This window comes from Oryx dammah, unplaced genomic scaffold (genome assembly GCF_014754425.2).
Source record: "Oryx dammah isolate SB20612 unplaced genomic scaffold, SCBI_Odam_1.1 HiC_scaffold_18, whole genome shotgun sequence".
Classification (NCBI taxonomy): Eukaryota; Metazoa; Chordata; class Mammalia; order Artiodactyla; family Bovidae; genus Oryx; species Oryx dammah.
In genome coordinates, this window is record NW_024070202.1 from 61,017,628 (window position 1) to 61,037,825 (window position 20,198).

At 40.4% G+C, this 20,198-nt stretch overlaps 1 protein-coding gene across 1 annotated transcript in view; it reads left to right on the plus strand.

Annotated features, from left to right (window-relative positions):
- AOAH (acyloxyacyl hydrolase) overlaps positions 1 to 20,198 on the plus strand; it is a 208,570-nt gene that overhangs the window by 129,005 nt on the left and 59,367 nt on the right. Inside the window, exon 14 of the mRNA XM_040260182.1 lies at positions 15,672 to 15,754. Coding sequence (XP_040116116.1) covers positions 15,672 to 15,754 — 83 coding nt within the window. The remainder of the gene's footprint in view (positions 1 to 15,671; positions 15,755 to 20,198) is intronic.

Sequence of the window (20,198 nt, forward strand, 5' to 3'; positions counted from 1 at the left end):
AGGGATTTGGGGCAGGAGGAGAAGGGGACGACAGAGGATGAGATGGCTGGATGGCATCACCAACTCGATGGACGTGAGCTTGAGTGAACTCCGGGTGTTGGTGATGGACAGGGAGGCCTGGCGTGCTGCGATTCATGGGGTCACAAAGAGTCAGACACAACTGAGCGACTGAACTGAACTGAACTGATGGCAACTAATCAGCCTTTTAAGAGATAACTACTTGCTGAGTTTTGGTATAGAATCAAAGAAAGCAATTGATTGTTATCTAAAAAGGATATTAAAATTTTACTCCCTTTTCCACCTAAATGTATATTTAAAACAAGCTTTCCTTCATATAGTTCTCTTAAAAGAACACATCACAACAGACAAATGCAGAAGTAGATTTGAGAACCCTGTTGTCTTCTATTGTCAGACATTAAAGACAGCCAAATAGTAAAATGACGCCTTTCTTCCCACTAATTAGGGGAGGAGTTGGAAAAAAAAATGTTTTTAGAAAACAAATATTTCATTTATGTTAATATGTAATGGATTTATTATTTTAAATGATGAATAATTAAATGATCTTTTAAATTTCTAAGTTTTAATTTCTAGTATATAAATATTGACAGCTATAAGTCACATAAACAAAAACTCTCTGATTTCCTTAATAATTTTAAGAACATAAAGTAGTCCTGAGAGCAAAAATTTGAGACCTGTTATTACAGGGAATGAGTGTGAAAAAGAAATGTGGCTGAGGACAGTGGCTGGGAGATGCCAACATGTAGAGGTAAGGGAAGAGAAGGAACCGCCCTAAAAGGGAAAGGAAGCTAGAAACTGTTAGTGTCCTGGATGCCAAGTGAAGAAAGTATTTCCAAAGGAGAAGTGCCCAGAAGCTAGACAGTGGGAGAGGGAGAGGAAGATGAGCCCTGAGAAGAACCACTGAGTGTCCAGATGGTGATCATGGTGACACTCTGACCAGACACATTTCGTGGGGCAGAGATGGAAGTCTGATTGGAGAGAATAGGTTCAGGTTGTAATGAAGTAAATGCAGATGAACATACACGACTCTAAACAGGGTTTACTATCAAAGGGAGCAGAGAAGTGAGGTGATAGCTCATAGGAAATAAGAGATAAGAGAGACATTTTTAGATGAGAAGTCCTACCACATGCTTGTAGAGATAGAAAGAGCCAAAAGAGGGAGAAAGGCAGGAAGAGGCGGGAACAGTTATTAGACAAGGCAGGAAGGATGGAGTGCAGACACTGGAGGCACGGCTTGGGGAGGAAGGGCCATCTGAGGATTCTGACTCCTAGCCCAGGACTCTTCCTGCCTTGTCCTGACCAATCTCTCCACTGAGACAATGTCCCCTTTAACCCTACTTATTTTTTAATTTATTTATTCAAACCATGAACACATTTTTATTTTACAAAAAATACTGAGGTATGTAATAAAAAATTCAAAGCCCTCCCCTAATTTCATTCCCATTCCCAGAAGAAAGCCCTGTTATCAATTTAGTGTGGTTCCCTAACAGACTCTTTCTATGTGTTTGTACATAAAGAAATAAATGCTTTGTTGGGGTTTTCCCATAAATGACATCATACTGTGTAAAATAGACTATAAATTAATGCTTCCATAATACTTCTTGAAGCATTTTCCATTCTGATGCAATTCTGCATGATATTTCATAGTATGGTTGTTTCATTCTATTGATGGACAGTCAACTTAATTCCAAGTCCTCACAAATTCCGTTAGTTCTCTAATGAATTTCCTATGGTTCTCTTTATGACTACATGTGAGAATGTCTTTAGGAAATAAGTTGCTGAATCAGAAAGTATACATTTTTAATTTATTATAATCTTTCCAAAAAGGCTGCACCAATTTACATTCCCCAAAATATTGCATAAGAATACTTGTTGCCCCACACCTTTGTCACTACTGAATATTGCCCATTTTCTTAATTTTTTCCAATCTAGCAAAAAGTATTTTATTGCATATTGTTTTATTATTGCATTTTATTTTATTACATATGTTCTCATATGTAATCTCTTGCTTACGAGTGAGTTTGAATATTTTTCATAGGCATTTAAGCCTCATCTTTGTCATATCTAGTTACTCTCATTCGTATTTCACCAACCAAAGTTAGGAGTCAGTTCCTTGGACAGCATCTTCATACTAACTCCCACTTGACTCTATGATTCTCTCCTGTGCTCCTATTTTGCTCCTTCAATACCAATATCATCTCACTTGTCATAAGTGTTTACTCACTGTCTCACCACTCCACCCACCCCACACCAGACTCTGCATCTCCAGTACAGGGATCAGGCTTGACTTCTCTCTGAAGCCCGAGCCCCTGGCACCTTGTGTGGCACTGTGGTTGGTATTCAGTAATAAGAATCACTGTAAGTTCATAATGACATTACTTTACATTTGCAGAGTGTGGTACAATCTACAAACCTCCTTCCCTTGCAATTTCTCAGATTGCCTAAATCAAATCAGATTTGCGGGAATTAACATTTTAGGGAAAACGCCAGGGACAAGGGAGGAGGAGTATAAACAGCATGAATTGAATCACCAGCTGCATAACGGAATGCATATAAAAATAAATCAGTGTAACTTAAGCTCTTGGATTTCTAAGTGTGTTCTAAAATAAATATGTTCTACAAGAAATTAGCAAAAAGTCATCACAATATTAAAATAACTGCAGTCAACAAATTGGAGAAAATAAGTTTAAAGTAAAATTATCCATTCAGTAGTCAAGTAGAAAGAATAAAACAAAGGAAAGATCTGCTATTTGAAGAAATTAACCATTGATGTGAATTTTTGTCTGGAATGATATAATTTGACTGCAATCTAGATTGATCAAAGTATATGTACAACCTCCAAATTTTTCTAGTAAGATTCTTGTAGCTGACTGAACTTGAGATTTTAGGCCATGCCATAATGCTCAAATATAGATCACAGAGATAATTCATCAATGTTCTTCAAAACCTGTTATGTGAAGCACTAGTTCCACAAGATGTGAAAAGGTATTGTACACATTTTTAAGAAGATTCCTAGGTCAAATAAGTTTTGGAAATGCTGATTTAAATAAAGGAAAACAAGTTTAATCAGTGTAAGGTTTATCAGAGCCTTCAATAAGCCCCAAAAGCTTTGCTTAGCTCCAAGGTATAATATGAAACATTTCCTAAACTAATTTGACCACAGAGCTATGTAATGTGTGTATGTTTTATGAGAAAGATACATCTCAAGAAACTAGTGTTGTACAGAGCATCCTTTGAGAAACACTGTTGAGATTACTAAAACAATCTTCTTCTATACCATGAGTGATCTTTTCGGATTTATAAATATCCACAGGCTTAAATCCCCCAGTTTTATCACAGTTTAATGTTTACCCTGATACAGTGGCCCAGAATCATATCTGAGGCTGCAAACATGAGGATGGAGAGAGTTATAATGCTGCCAGCTCAGAAACGGTCAGAGAAAGGAATCTTAGTGGAAAGTTAACAGGTAAGAAGCTTCATGTGAGTACAGCAGCTCATGAATTATTGAACATGATGCCCATGAAGTCTATTTCCCTGTACTATTTTGCCGCTCCAGATTCAAAATCTATCATGCTGTCTTGCTAATCTTTTCAAGTCTGAACTCCTAGGACCTCCTCTGCAATCATCCTCACCCCTGAAAACTTCCCCTGCATAATTAGCCCATTGCCAGACTCTCTGAATACACAATGAGTCATATTCTACATGTTTATCTCTCTCTGAGGCTGAAACCTTGGTTCTTCTGTGATGCAGTGAATTAAAGTTTATACAGAGCTCTGGGCTGTGGCTAGTATCAAAGAACTAGAAGGAATTTTAAAAATTCTTTAATCTATCTCCTTGGCCCCATGCCGGCCTGACCTTCAGCCACTTGGAAAGAAAATTATTCACCCTTTTCTTAAAACTTCCTAGCGGTAGAGGTCCCTGAATAAAGTCTGTGTAGTCTCTAAGTTACCCACATTTATCCCTGTATACTCCCCTGTCCTAATCCTTCACATCAAATGTTACCATTTATCTCTCCCTCACGCTGTTGCTCGGAGAAGGCAATGGCACCCCACTCCAGTACTCTTGCCTGGAAAATCCCATGGACGGAGGAGCCTGGTGGGCTGCAGTCCATGGGGTCACTAAGAGTCAGGCATGACTGAGTGACTTCAGTTTCACTTTTCAGTTTCATGCATTGGAGAAGGAAATGGCAGCCCACTCCAGTGTTCTTGCCTGGAGAATCCCAGGGACAGGGGAGCCTGGTGGGCTGCCGTCTCTGGGGTCACACAGAGTCGGACACGACTGAGGCGACTTAGCAGAGTCGGGCACAACTGAGGCGACTTAGCAACAGCAGCAGCAGCACCCTGTTGCTAGCCTTCCAAACCCCAGTGTTTTTGTGTGAGACTTACTCCCTGATATTCAGCTTGATAGTATCTCAGAATTTGTACCCAAACTGACTGTGCTCCTGATGAGAGTTCGGAAATAGATTCAGAATCTTCATAAGGATTTGATACATCTCTGTTGCTTCAATAATATTATACTTGGTTTATCCCAAAAACCTCTGATATGCTAAGCCCTTTGGGAAACTGTTTTTGTTGCCTCTCTCCAAGTGGGTTCTGCTCTGAGTCAACAAAGGATGTGACCGTTTTTCACTTTTAAAGCCACCCATTTGTCTGCATTATTCTTGAGCCTTCTTCTTGGTTTTACTCTTTCTCTTGTTGTGTTTTTCTCTCAGCCATAGTGAAATGGAATAGGGGTGGTGGTCCTTAGAAGGTTCTTAGATAAAGTGGGTTTTTGTGTGTTTTCTGGACCCATGTTGGGAAAAGCCACTAGCAGATCTGAAATTTATCTGTTCTGAATGTTGGTATTAGAAATCAAAATCTGACTAGTGTATCAGTGAAATGGCTGTACTTCCCAGGCCCTACAATAGATGGGGCTGATAAAACTGGGACTTTGATATGGTGAACTTTCAAGCCTACTCTGGATGTTGAGGACACGCCTATCTTAGACAGTGTAGAAGATGTAAAAGAAAACTTTTAAGCACAGCTTCTCCGCACTCCTCCTCCACACTCCTCAATTACAAAACTGAAGCTGTCACCTCTTCTACTAACCCATTGTACTGGGTTTTCCTCTTTGGACTGGGTAGAACAGAGGAAAAATAGAGAAATAAAGATCATATGGGAAACTTGAGTCCGAGAAGAGAGGGGAGAGCAAATGGAGGGGGGTTGTGAAACCAGAATGGCGATCACAGTTAACCTTACTATGGATGGTATCCTCAGCTTAGCCTATTCATTCAAGTTACACTGACCCTGTATATAAATAACTTTCTATTAAGCAATCTTTTCAATTTATAGGCATCTCAAATATTGTATTACAGGCTTCTCAACATATTGTATTGATCCTTCTATCTTCTTAGAATCCCTGAGCACTGCATGAGAAATTAAATTCCTAAGATTTATAAGGGAGATTATGTATTGAGAATGAGCATGAAAGAAAACAGTGTCCTTGATTAGGTGAAATAGTTTCTAGTACTTAGTACAAAACCTCATCTCCAAAATTCAGAAATAGTAATTGTGGTCAGAAATAGTAATGGAACTATTCAGCTATTGGTAAAGATGTCTATATTCTTTCTGTAATGAGAGAATTAGAACTGTACCTATATTATTAATATCCACAGTATTTACTCTCCATGAGCAGGTCAAGAGTAAACCAGTATTTTGGTACATAAATTCTATTTTTAGAAATGATTTTTGATGTCAAAAATATATTTCTGGCTAAATATTGGTAACAATTACTTTCCCAAAGGAAAATAACCCCTCTTTATTGACTGTCAAATTATTTTAGCATTGAACTCAGATCTAATGTCCATTTCCCATCTGCTTTTTTGTAATATAATAAAATAGTCAATGCAGAGGGCATAAATGATGTAGTGGATAAAGTATTCATTTCAGGCTTCTGGGTAGAATAGCAGATTGAACAAAGCATTTACTTCTCTCCCTTGAGGAACCCCAGTAAAATGACAGAAAATGAATTTGTCCACAAGGACAAAGAGAACAGAAAGAGCCAACAGTCACAAAATGTTGAAAGCCAGAAACACAAGGACAAGTGGTAACTGACTTAGTCGATTCAGGAAAGTTGCACCCTAAGCTAGGAGGATGGAAGACTGAGAAATAAATCAGTCTACACTGCAGAATCCCAAAGGCCTTGGGAACTGGCTAAATATAGTAGTTCTAGAAATGAAAGTGAGGCTAAAAGCAAGTGGTAGTTGGAAGGTTACTGAAGAAGTAGTAAGATCCTCAGATAAGAAGCTTCCCTTCCTTTATTCTGAATGAGACTAGGGTTTATTCTCTGGGGATGCTAAAATCAAGAGCTTCTGGACTGGGAGACACCAGACAAAGTATGGTAAGGAACACCCTATGAAAACACAAGCATGCTGAATCTAAAGTCCACCCACTGCTAGCCCCAGAAAGCTGGCAACCCAGAGACTAGAAGAACCTTCTCTGGGGAACCTGCACATTCCAAGAGGAAGGAGCCCCCAAGACTCTGACAGCAGTGGTTCCTTGAGAAAGACCCAGCCAGCTCACCCACTAGCAAGGACCATAGATAGCAAGCCACACCCAGAAGGCCTACTTTCCAATCCACTTTTAAGATTTCAACTAATTTCCACTTTTAAACATAAGCCAACAACCCAAGATCATCAGATATATTAGAAAAACTTCAAATGTAAAAGACAACATAAAATAAAGAAAAAAACAACTTCAAGAAGACAGAAACTATGTTCCAAAAAACAATTTTTAACTCTAATCAGAGTCAGACCTGATTTGGTGACTGAACAGCAACAACAATATCCCACTTATAAAAGTAATTTAAATGAATATCTTCAAAAAGACAAGAGGAGATATTAATTCAGGTAACAAAAATAGATAAATTATACTAGTGACACAGGAAGATTTTCATCAGTTCAGTTCAGTTCAGTCGCTCAGTCGTGTCCAACTCAGCGACCCCATGAATCGCAGCACGCCAGGCCTCCCTGTCCATCACCAACTCCCAGAGTTCACTCAGACTCACCCCCATCGAGTCAGTGATGCCATCCAGCCATCTCATCCTCTGTTGTCCCCTTCTCCTCCTGCCTCCAATGCCTCCCAGCATCAGAGTCTTTTCCAATGAGTCAATTCTTCGCATGAGGTGGCCAAAGTACTGGAGTGTCAGCTTCAGCATCAGTCCTTCCAAAGAAATCCCAGGGCTGATCTCCTTCAGAATGGACTGGTTGGATCTCCTTGCAGTCCAAGGAACTATCAAGATTTTCATAGATGTATTGAAAAAAATCAAGTTGAGGATATTATCCAGAAAATAGAGTAGAAGACAAAGAGATAGAAAATAGGACAGAAAAACTAGGAAAATCAGAGAACCAGGCTAGGTGACCTGATACCTAAATAACAGGAGTTCTAAGAAAGGGAAAAAATCATCAGTGGAATAATTCAAGAACATATCTCAGAACTGAGTGACATGAATTGCCAGGTTGAAAGGGTCCATCAAATGTCTAACACTGAATGAAAATAAAACCACGCCAAGCCTATCATCATGATGCTTCAGAACGCTTAGAATGGATGTTACCCAGATTCTTAAAGGATTGAGACACAGAATAACTTCAGACAACAACACTAGGAGGCCAGGAGCCAATGAATTGATTCCTTCAAACTTCTAAGGAAAAATGAAATTAACCTAGAATTCTATAAGCATCCTTTCTGGGTATCTGTTGTTGTGTAACAAGGTACTCCAAACTTCAGTGGCTTAAAACAAGTCATTATTATATCTCACAGTGTGACACTGTGAGAAATTCAGGAATTCAGGCAGAACTTGACTGGCCAATTCTTCCTCTCCATGTGGCACTAACAATAGACGCTTGATGATATTCACCTGGTGCTGGGCTGGAGGGTCCAAGATGGCCTCATTCATGTAAAGGAGTGCCTGAGAAGGGGTGACCAGAAAGCTGGGTTTAGCTGGGCCTCTCTTCCTTTCCAGGTAGGGCTTTTTTTTTTTTTAATAGACTTTAATTTTTGAGCAATTTTAGGTTTACAGAAAAAATTGAGCAGAAATTACTGAGAGTTCCCATGTATGCCTCATCTTCTCAATTCCCCCTATTATTAACAACTTGCATTAGTATGGTACATTTGTTATAAACGAAGAGTCAACATTGATACAGTATTATTAACTGAAGTCCATAGTTCATATTAGGGTGTTCTCTTTGTGCTGTGCTTTCTGTGAGTTTTGACAAATGTGTAATGACATATATTCACCATTACAATATTATACAGATTAGTTTCACTGCCCTAAAAAGCCCCTGTGCTCTACCTGTTAATCTTCCCCTCTCTCCTCATAACCCCTGGAAACCACCTTTTTTTTTTTTTTAAATTGTCTCTATATTTTGCCTTTTCCAGAATGTCACATAGTTGGAATTACTCAGTATGTAGCCTTTTCAGATTGGCTTCTCTTACTTAGCAGTATGCACTTAAGTTATCTCTGGCTTTTCATACCATGATAGCTCACTTCTTTGTACTATGACTAATAGTCTATCATATGGATATACCTGGTTCATTTGTCTATTCACCTATTGAAGGACATCTTGGTTGCTTCCACTGTAAAGCTTTTTTTCATGATGTCTCCAGAAAGATAGACTTCTCAGATGGTGGACCATGGCTCTAAGAGACCAGAGTTGCCAAGAATCTTAAAAGCCAAGCCAAAACTGGCAGAGTGTCACTTCCACCACATCTTATTGGTGAAAGAAGTAACATGACAGCCAATATTTAAGGGTAGGATTGTCAAAGATATGAAGCCATTCTTAAATCCACCACATTGGCCAGTGAGCAAACTCTGACAGTCCTAGAAGCCCATTTCCTTCTTCCTACTGGTAGCTTAGCAAGAAGCCAAGGGACTCCTCCTTTTTAACAAACCAATTACCTATCCCAGAAATCTATTATTATTACAACTACATAATGACTTATATACTCAAGAGTTTTCTTTCTCTAAAAATATATAGATGTGCTAGTCTAGTTATGTACTGTCTGAGACACCTTTTTATGAGATAATGAGAGTTCAGAAACCAAATGAACACTGCTTCTTCTCTATTTGAATTTTTTCCCCAGTAAGTCCTATTAACCCTATTTGTGTTTGTACTTATGGTGTGACAGGCTATGATTCTGGGCCCACCCTCCACCTCACCAGCAATACCTCACCACCCTACACCTCACCAAGTCAAAAAGTAAAAACAGTTTCAGATATACAAATGCTAATAATACTTTTACTTCCCACACATCCTTTAAACATAATATTTTAAGGTATGCTTCATCAAAAATAAGAAAAATGTGGCCTTTCAGGAAATGAGATATCCAATATATCAGAAAGAAGTGAAGAAAACCCCCAGGAGGATGAAGAAGGTTGCTCCCAGGACATGTGCTACACACCAGGGTGAGAGAGTAACAAGTCCAGATTAAGCAGGTCAAGAGGTTTCAGGAGAGAATTCCACAGTTCAGTTCAGTTCAGTCACTCAGTCGTGTCCGACTCTTTGTGACCCCATGAATCACAGCACGCCAGGCCTCCCTGTCCATCACTGACTCCCGGAGTTCACTCAGACTCACCCCCATCGAGTCAGTGATGCCATCCAGCCATCTCATCTTCTGTCGTCCCCTTCTCCTCCTGCCCCCAATCCCTCCCAGCATCAGAGTCTTTTCCAATGAGTCAACTCTTCACATGAGGTGGCCAAAGTGCTGGAGTTTCAGCTTTCGCATCATTCCTTCCAAAGAAATCCCAGGGCTGATCTCCTTCAGAATGGACTGGTTGGATCTCCTTGCAGTCCAAGGGACTCTCAAGAGTCTTCTCTAAAACCACAGTTCAAAAGCATCAATTCTTCGGCACTCAGACTTCTTCACAGTCCAACTCTCACATCCATACATGACCACTGGAAAAACCATAGCCTTGACTAGATGGACCTTAGTCGGCAAAGTAATGTCTGCTTTTCAATATGCTATCTAGGTTGGTCATAACTTTTCTTCCAAGGAGTTAAGCGTCTTTTAATTTCGTGGCTGCAGTCACCATCTGCAGTGATTTTGGAGCCCCCCAAAATAAAGTCTGCCATTGTTTCCACTGTTTCCCCATCTATTTCCCATGAAGTGATGGGACCGGATGCCATGATCTTCGTTTTCTGAATGTTGAGCTTTAAGCCAACTTTTTCACTCTCCTCTTTCACTTTCATCAAGAGGCTTTTTAGTTCCTCTTCACTTTCTGCCATAAGGGTGGTGTCATCTGCATATCTGAGGTTATTGATATTTCTCCCAGCAATCTTGATTCCAGCTTGTGTTTCTTCCAGTCCAGCGTTTCTCATGATGTACTCTGCATAGAAGTTAAATAAGCAGGATGACAATATACAGCCTTGGCGTACTCCTTTCCCTATTTGGAACCAGTCTGTTGTTCCATGTCCAGTTCTAACTGTTACTTCCTGACCTGCCTACAGATTTCTCAAGAAGCAGGTCAGGTTGTCTGGTATTCCATTCTCTCTTAGAATTGTCCACAGTTTATTGTGATCCACAGAGTCAAAGGCTTTGGCATAGTCAATAAAGCAGAAATAGATGTTTTTCTGGAACTCTCTTGCTTTTTCGATGATCCAGTGGGTGTTGGCAATTTGATCTCTGGTTCCTCTGCCTTTTCTAAAACCAGCTTGAACATCTGGAAGTTCACAGTTAACGTATTGCTGAAGCCTGGCTTGAAGAATTTTGAGCATTATTTTACTAGCGTGTGAGATGAGTGCAATTGTTTGGTAGTGTGAGCATTCTTTGGCATTGCCTTTCTTTGGAATTGGAATGAAAACTGACCTTTTCCAGTCCTGTGGCCACTGCTGAGTTTTCCAAATTTGCTGGCATATTGAGTGCAGCACTTTCACAGCATCATCTTTCAGGATTTGAAATAGCTCAACTGGGATTCCATCACCTCCACTAGCTTTGTTCGTAGCGATGCTTTCCAAGGCCCACTTTACTTCACATTCCAGGATGTCTGGCTCTAGATTAGTGATCACACCATAACTCCAGGGAAATAAAAGAGTTGTGAAGAGAAGAAAAAGCAACCATAGATCTGTTGTAAATAGCTAAAGCTTCTTCTTGATAGTGGGATGTGAGTAGATAATGCCAAAGACTAAAAATCAAGAAGTAGCCTTGAAAGTATTTTATTTAGAAATAAGGAAGAAAATACAAAAATACTCAGCCAGGGACTTCCCTGGTGGTACAGTGGATAAGAATCCACCTGCCAATGCAGGCCACATGGGTTCAGTCCCTTTTCTGGGAAGATTCCACACATTACGGAGCAACTAAGCCTCTGTGCCACAACCACACAGCCCGCGGAGCCAAAACTACTGAAGCTCATGTGCCTAGAGCCTGTGCTCCACAGCAAAGAGTAGGCCCCACTGACTGCAACTAGGGAAAGTCTGAACACAGTTACAAAGACCCAGTGCAACCAAAAATAAATAAATAATTTTTAAAAAATTTTAAAGGCTCAGCCAAATAAGGTTGAAATTAATTGCATCTCAAAATGGAGAAACAGGCAGGATGGGGAACGTGAGATTGCTGTTCATCACTGCAAGGCTTGTAGACATAAAGAATTCAACCATTTTGCTCCACAACTTCAAGTCTTTGCTCACATTCACTTTTTCAATAGTGCTTGCTCTGACAACTCTAATCCTAGTTCCTATGTCTCCTCTTTTTTTTAAATAGCATTACAGCCTTCTAGCATCCTCTATAATTTGTTTATGTGTGATGTTTAGTGGGGCTTTCCCCGCCCCCCCCCCCCAGGATGTCAGTGATACAGGGGCAGGGGTCTTTGTCTTTTTCACTTGCCGGTATAATCCACATGCCTAGAACAGTGCTTAGCATATAATCAGTTCAGTTCAGTCACTCAGTCGTGTCCGACTCTTTGCGACCCCATGAATTGCAGCACGCCAGGCCTCCCTGTCCATCACCAACTCCCGGAGTTTACTCAAACTCATGTCCATCGAGTTGGTGATCCCATCCAGCCATCTCATCCTCTGTCGTTCCCTTCTCCTCCTGCCCCCAATCCCTCCCAGCATCAGAATCTTTTCCAATGAATCAACTCTTCCCATGAGGTGGCCAAAGTATTGGAGTTTCAGCTTCAGCATCAGTCCTCCCAATGAACACCCAGGGCTGATCTCCTTCAGAATGGACTGGTTGGATCTCCTTGCAGTCCAAGGGACTCTCAAGAGTCTTCTCCAACACCACAGTTCAAAAGCATCAATTCTTCGGCGCTCAGCTTTCTTCACAGTCCAACTCTTACATCCCTACATGACTACTGGAAAAACCATAGCCTTGACTAGACGGACCTTTGTTGGCAAAGTTATGTGTCTGCTTTTTAATATGTTATTTAGCTTGGTCATAACTTTCCTTCCAAGGAGTAAGCATCTTTTAATTTCATGGCTCCAATCACCATCTGCAGTGATTTTGGAGCCCAAAAAAATAGTCTGACACTGCTTCCAGTTTCTCCATCTACTTCCCATGAAGTGATGGGACCAGATGCCATGAACTTAGTTTTCTGAATGTTGAGCTTTAAGCCAACTTTTTCACTCTCCTCTTTCACTTTCATCAAGAGGCTCTTTAGTTCCTCTTCACTTTCTACCATAAGGGTGGTGTCATCTGCATATCTGAGGTTATTGATATTTCTCCTGGCAATCTTAATTCCAGCTTGTGCTTCTTCCAGGTCAACATTTCTCATGATGTATTCTGCATAGAAGTTAAATAAGCAGGGTGACAATACACAGCCTTGACGTACTCCTTTTCCTATTTAGAACCAGTCTGTTGTTCCATGTCTAGTTCTGACTGTTGCTTCCCTTTCCTGCATATAGGTTTCTCAAGAGGCAGGTCAGGTGGTCTGGTATTCCCATCTCTCGAAGAATTTTCCACAGTTTATTGTGATCAGTCAAAGGCTTTGGCACAAAGGCTTTGGCATAGTCAATAACGCAAAAATAGATGTTTTCTGGAACTCTCTTGCTTTTTCAATGATCCAGTGGATGTTGGCAATTTGATCTCTGGTTCCTCTGCCTTTTCTAAAACCAGCTTGAATATCTGAAAGTTCACGGTTCACGTATTGCTGAAGCCTGGCTTGGAGAATTTTGAGCATTACTTTACTAGCGTGTGAGATGAGTGCAATTGTAGAACATACAGAACATAGAACATAATAAGGTCAATAAACATCACTCAGGTAAAATAAATTGATTTTGAAAAGTATATGCATGGGTTACTTTGACATTAAAAAGTAAAATAAGTCACTTACCTCAAAACTCTACCACAGAGCAAAAATCCTATAATTAAAGTATTGCTCAGAGACCTTGGTCTTCTATTAACATTAAGAAATGTTATTATAATTCGGGGCTTCCCTGGTGGCTCAGATGGTAAAGAATCCTCCTGCAATGCAGGAAATCCTTGATCGACCAGGAAACCCTGGTAGAGAAAATCCACTGGAGGGAGGTCATGGCAATCCACTCCAATATTCTTGCCTGGAGAATCCCTATGGACAGAGAAGCCTGGCGGGCTACAATCTATGGGATTGCAAAGAGTAGAACAGGACTGACACATACAGGCCATTAAGATTTAGTGAGGGGGGTAGGGCACGGATTTGGAGTTTTATTGAAGTATGAAAATGAAAGTGAAGTCGCTCAGTTGTGTCCTACTCTTTGCGACCCCATGGACACCAGGCTCCTCCATCCATGGGATTTTCTAGGCAAGAGTACAGGAGTGGGTTGCCTTTTCCTTCTCCAGGGAGCTTCCCGACCCAGGGATCAAAACCAGGTCTCCCGCATTGTAGACAGATGCTTTACAGTCTGAGCCACCAGGGAAGTGAAGTATAGTTGATTACAATGTTGTATTAACTTCACATGTATAACAAAGTTATTCAGATATATACATATTATTTTTCAGATTCTTTTCCCTTATAAATTATTGCAGAATATTGAATATAGTGTATTGGGTATGGTCCCCTGGGCTGTACTCTAGGTCCTTTTTCATTATCTATTTTATATACAATAGTGTGTATGTGTTAATATTAAACCCCTATTTTATTCCCCCCTTCCCTTTTCTCCTTTGGTAACCACAAGTTTGTTTTCTATTATCATTAGTTTTCTTAGACTTCAGAAAGAACACTACTTGCAGTGCATTCCAAATATGTACATATTTGGGATACAAATGTGTATCCCAAACTTGATACATGCTTACCTGTCTGAAGCACTGAGACAGTTGGCAAGCACTCTAATACAATGAGTGAAATTTATATAACACTTAAAAATAAATAGTGATTTATGTAAGGTTGTGAGACAGGAAGTCTATTTTAATGAAGAGAAGATAAAATACACTTGAGAAGATAATAGAAAATGTCTGAGTTTAATTATTATTCCTTAGTTTATACCTGGCCTGATTTCAAAAATGATTTTAGGAAGCCTATGAAAGTATGGAGAACATAACATTAAATTGCATTTAAATTAAATTAAAATTTGGCAAAAGAAGATAGAAAATCAAAGATGGGACAAAGAGGAGCCAAGGAAGTGACTTAAAACATGTGCAGTTATAGCCTGCTACTGGTTGAAAATTCTTCTCTAAGATCTGTGTCCATTATTAGTATTATTGAATGTTAAGTAAGAGATTATGGAAAAACCCAAACAAACTCTTTGGCTAACCCAATAGATTCAGCTATAAGTAACAGAGAAACTCAATGTCTGAGAATTTAAGTAAGATAACAAAGGAGTTTATTTCTCTCACACATGCAGTCCAGGTCTGATATGAGAGCTCAATTCTCACCCCTCTGCCTTCTCAGTGTAGAACTTATCCCCATAGTCCAAAATGGCAGCTATCCTATTGTGGGCAGCAGAATGGAGAAAAAGGACTAAGCAAGGTCACCAGACAATTGTTTCCTCCAGAAACCACCACTGGAGAATTCCACTTCCATCTCATGGTCCAAAGCTTAGTGAGGTGGCCACTCCTAGCTGCAGGTAAAGATGAGTAAAGCCATCATCGTTTGGGAGCAGACATGTGTCCTACTAAAATTTCTATTTAAATGGATGAAGGTGGGGGGATCTCCCCTGGGTCCAGTTAAGACTCCCCGCTCCCAATGTAGGGGACACAGGTTTGACCCTTGGTTGGGAAACTGGGATCCCATGTACCACATGGCACAGCCAAAAAAAAACTTTTTTAATTAAATTAAAATAAATTGAAAAGTAAAATGGAAGAAGGGAAAGAAGGGAATCTGAAAGACAAGAGTGTCTGCCACAGCTTCACAACAACCAAAAGCAGAAAGGAAACATGGTCAGGTTTAAAATAATCAAGCTGGTAAAAATGATCAATTCCTCAAGATATTTGAAACAGCTCTTGGTTGAAAGGTTAGAAACGGATGATTGGAAGTCGTCATTAGAAAAAAGAAGTTTGAACTTATCACATCAATGCAACCCATTTTGTAGAACTGTTCTTGTAACAATTCCTAGTAATGTATTGACAATTTAGAGAAAATGTGTCTGCAGAGATTTGATTTTCTGAGTTCATTTTCACATTTAAAAAAATCACAATAAAAACATGCTTCTTTGAACTCTATCATGTAAATGTCCTGAAATTAAATATACACATATATGTTTGTTTCAGAATTAAAGAAAACTCTATTTACCTTCGTTTACGAAAAAGAAACCACTGCAATCACAGGGACTATCAGAATATTTCAAAAAATGGTATGTAGTGTTCCATTTAAATCTTCACCAATGTGCCTGTAATGATTGGTTTTATTTCATAAGTACCCAAAAGCAGAGAATTAGATAACAAGACTAAGATGAATAAATTCCCTTTCTAATACCATTGCCTTTTCTGAGAGGGGGCCTTGGGTTCAAAGCCTTTCACCCACAGCAAAAGAGAATGAGACAAGATGCAGTCAAGGCAAAGACTACAAGGGCATCTCAGTCATCCAACAGCAAAGTTCTAGAAAGGCCAAAGTGAGGACATCAAGGTTCAGGAGGCAAGAACTAAGTGAGCATTAGCAGAACAAGGGCTGATTGAAATCCAGGTCATTGCAAAGACTCTGCTTTCCCTATGGTGCAGCGTCACCCACATTTCTACCGGGCTTGGGGTTTTAAGAGAAACAGCTAAGAGTTTGTGGCTGAAATCCCCCAAAGCCATTTTAAAAAAGGAACTGTTTTCAGAGTGTCGTCATGACTTCCAGGTCTCCATCCACTTTCCGTGTGTCCCAGACATCTGTGTCTTCTGGGTTTGCTTCTTCCCTGTGTGGTTCTCACCTCCCACCTTGGACCCAGATTCAGTCCGTAGCCACACAGTTTTGATGAAACTCCTGATTGATAAACCGTGGCCTTCAGTTCAGTTCAGTTCAGTCGTTCACTCGTGTCCGACCCTTTGTGACCCAGACACAGTGCTGAACTGCAGCACTCCAGGCTTCCCTGTCCATCACCAACTCCCAGAGCTTACTCAGACTAATGTCCATTGAGTTGGTGATGCCATCCAACCATCTCATCCTCTATCATCCCCTTCTCCTCCCACCTTCAATCTTTCCCAGCATCAGGGTCTTTTCCAATGAGTCAGTTCTGTGCATCAGGTAGCCAAAGTACTGGAGTTTCAGCTTCAACATCAGTCCTTCCAATGACACCATGGCCTGGCTACTGCCTAATGAGCTGCCAAGTAATGTTTTCTGACAATAATGCAGAGATGGCAAACACTTAGTGTGTGTGTTGACACTCCATCTTCCAAAGCCTGGGGAAAATATTCCTAATACACCTTGGCACTCTTGTCTGCTGCACTCAGATTCCACCTCAGTGATTCTCACAGTACAGCTCATCTGACAGACACCATCAACAGACTGGACTTGGCACAGAAAGTTAAACCTATTTGCCATCCCTGTGCCATCTCTAATCAACAGGGGTATTACAGAATTTCCCAAGCAGTACAAGTTTTATCTAAGTATATGACCTACAATAACATTTTTATAATATATATTCTACACAGAACAAATGTTCTGTTGTAAGGACAACATAGCTCTTTTCTTACTGATAAAATAATAGCTGGTGTTAATCTCTTACCAAATCCCAATAACAATTTATGTAAAATATTTCACCTAATTATTCCCACAAGTATTTGCTATATATAACATATTATACTATATTATTTCACATCACATTGTATTTCTTCAATTCTAAGATACCACTGATTGTGTTAGCTCTGTGGAGTGTTAAGGAGGGGAAAATGACAGAGACTTCCCTGGTGGCTCAGCGGTAAAAAATCTGCCTGCCAAGGCAGGAGGAGCAGGTTTGATCCCTGGGTCAGGAAGCTCCACTGGAGAAGGAAATGGCAAACCATCCCAGTATTCTTGCCTGGAAAATCCCGTGAATAGAGGAATCTGGCAGGCTACAGCCCGTGAGGGGTCACAAAGAGTTCAGCATGACTTAGGGACTAAACAACAACATATAGATTACAGCTCTCAACCCAGTATCAGATGTGTTAAAATACATTTCTCAGAATTTAGGATCTTTAATGATATCCACCTGAACCTGACAGAAGCAGAAGATATTAAGAAGAGGTGGCAAGAATACACAGAAGAACTGTACAAAAAAGATCTTCATGACCCAGATAATCATGATGGTGTGATCACTCACCTGGAATGTGAAGTCAAGGAGGACTTAGGAAGTATCACTATGAACAAAGCTAGTGGAGGTGATGGAATTCCAGTTGAGCTATTTCAAATCAGCTGTGAAAGTGCTGAACTCAATATATCAGCAAATTTGGAAAACTCAGCAGTGGCCACAGGACTGGAAAAGGTCAGTTTTCATTCCAATCCCAACGAAAGGCAATGCCAAAGAATGCTCAAACTACCGCACAGTTTCACTCATCTCACATGCTAGTGAAGTAATGTTCAAAATTCTCCAAGCCAGGCTTCAGCAATACATAAACTGTGAACTTTCAGATATTCAAGCTGGTTTTAGCAAAGGCAGAGGAAGTGAAGTGAAGTCGCTCAATCGTGTCTGACTCTTTGCGACCCCATAGACTGTAGCCTACCAGGCTTCTCCGCCCCTGGGATTCTCCAGGCAGGAATACTGGAGTGGGTTGCCATTTCCTTCTCCAGGAGACCTTCCCAACCCAGGGATCAAACCTGGGTCTCCCGTATTGCAGGCAGACGCTTTACCATCTGAGCCACAAGGGAAGTCTGTCTCAAAAGGCAGAGGAACCAGAGATCAAATTGCCAACATCCACTGGATCATTGAAAAAGCAAGAGAATTCCAGAAAAACATCTATTTCTGCTTTATTGACTATGCCAAAGCCTTTGACTCTGTGGATCACAATAAACTGGAAAATTCTTCAGGAGATGGGAATACCAGACCACCTGACCTGTCTCTTGAGAAACCTGTATGCAATTCAGGAAGCAAGAATTAGAACTGGACATGGAACAACAGACTGGTTCCAAATAGGGAAAGAAGTACATCAAGGCTGTATATTGTCACCCTGCTTATTTAACTTATATGCAGAGTACATCATGAGAAATATTGGGCTGGAAGAAGCACAAGCTGGAATCAAGATTGCCGGGAGAAATATCAATAACCTCAGATATGCAGATGACACCACCCTTATGGTAGAAAGTGAAGAAGAACTAAAGAGCCTCTTGAGGAAAGTGAAAGAGGAGAGTGAAAAAGTTGGCTTAAAGCTCAACATTCAGAAAAATAAGATCATGGCAAATAGATGAGGAAACAGTGGAAACAGTGGCAGACTTTATTTTCTGGGGCTCCAAAATGACTGCAGATGGTGATTGCAGCCATGAAATTAAAAGATGCATACTCCTCAGAAGGAAAGTTATGGCCAACCTAGACAGCATATTCAAAAGCAGAGACATTACTTTGCCAACAAAGGTCCGTCTAGTCAAGGCTATGGTAGTCATGTATGGATGTGAGAGTTGGACTATAAAGAAAGCTGAGCGCCAAAGAATTGAAGCTTTTGAACTGTGGTGTTGGAGAAGACTCTTGAGAGTCCCTTGGACTGCAAGGAGATCCAACCAGTCCATCCTAAGGGAGATCAGTCCTCAGTGTTCATTGGAAGGACTGATGTTGAAGCTGAAACTTTGGCCACCTGATGCAGAGTTGATTCATTTGAAGAGACCCTGATGCTGGGAAAGATTGAGGGTAGGAGAAGGGGACGACAGAGGATGAGATGGTTGGATGGCATCACCAGCTCAATGGACATGAGTTTGGATAGGATCCAGCAGTTGGTGATGGACAGGGAGGCCTGGCGTGCTGCAGTTCATGGGGTCGCAAAGAGTCCGACACGACTCAGCAGCTGAGAAAACAGGTGTAGAGAAGCCAAGAATTTTGTTCAGATCCCATCAATAAGAAGAGCCAGAATTTGTACCCAGCTTGTCTCACTCCACTGAGACACCGGCAAAAATAATACAGTCACCAGTCTATCATCTGAGACTATCCTGCAGAAAGAGATCAGCTTTGTCTCTCTGTGTATGGACAAGCTCAATAGTTTATTGAAGTTGTCAATAAATCTGGCTAAGGATCATCATAGACATAAAGTGAACACTGGCCGCTTGTTGACCTCTCTTTTTCCTTCAGTGAGATATTCAAACAGCCCCTGTGTTGTCAAAATTTCTGTCCACAGAGACTGTAAAAATCAAAGAACAAAAACACCCACATGGAATATTATGCAGCTCTAGAAAATGAGGCTTAAAACAACATAGTTTTTTTAGACCGACCAGGAAGCCATTGCTTCCTATTTGTACTTTTAAAAATTTTATTTGACTGTTTCGAGTCTTATTTGCAGCACCTAGGATCTTCCTTGCCTCATGCAGGATCTTCATTTTGGTGTGCAGTCTCTCTAGTTTTGGCTCACAGGCTTAACTTCTCTGTGGCACATGGGATCTTAGTTCCCTGTCCAGGGATGGAACCCATGTCCCCTGCATTGCAAGGTGGATTCTTAACCACTAGGCCACCAGGGAAGTCCCCATAAATTTTTATTTAGAAAGAAAAACACTGCCAAAAGAAAATTCAGGATGTAAAATTGGATATTGCTTTAATTTCTACTATATTTTTAAAAGAAAAGAAAAACAAATAGCTGCACATAAGAAAATAGACCAAAATCATAATGTTTGATAAATTATGGGTGATCATTTTTTCTTTTTTT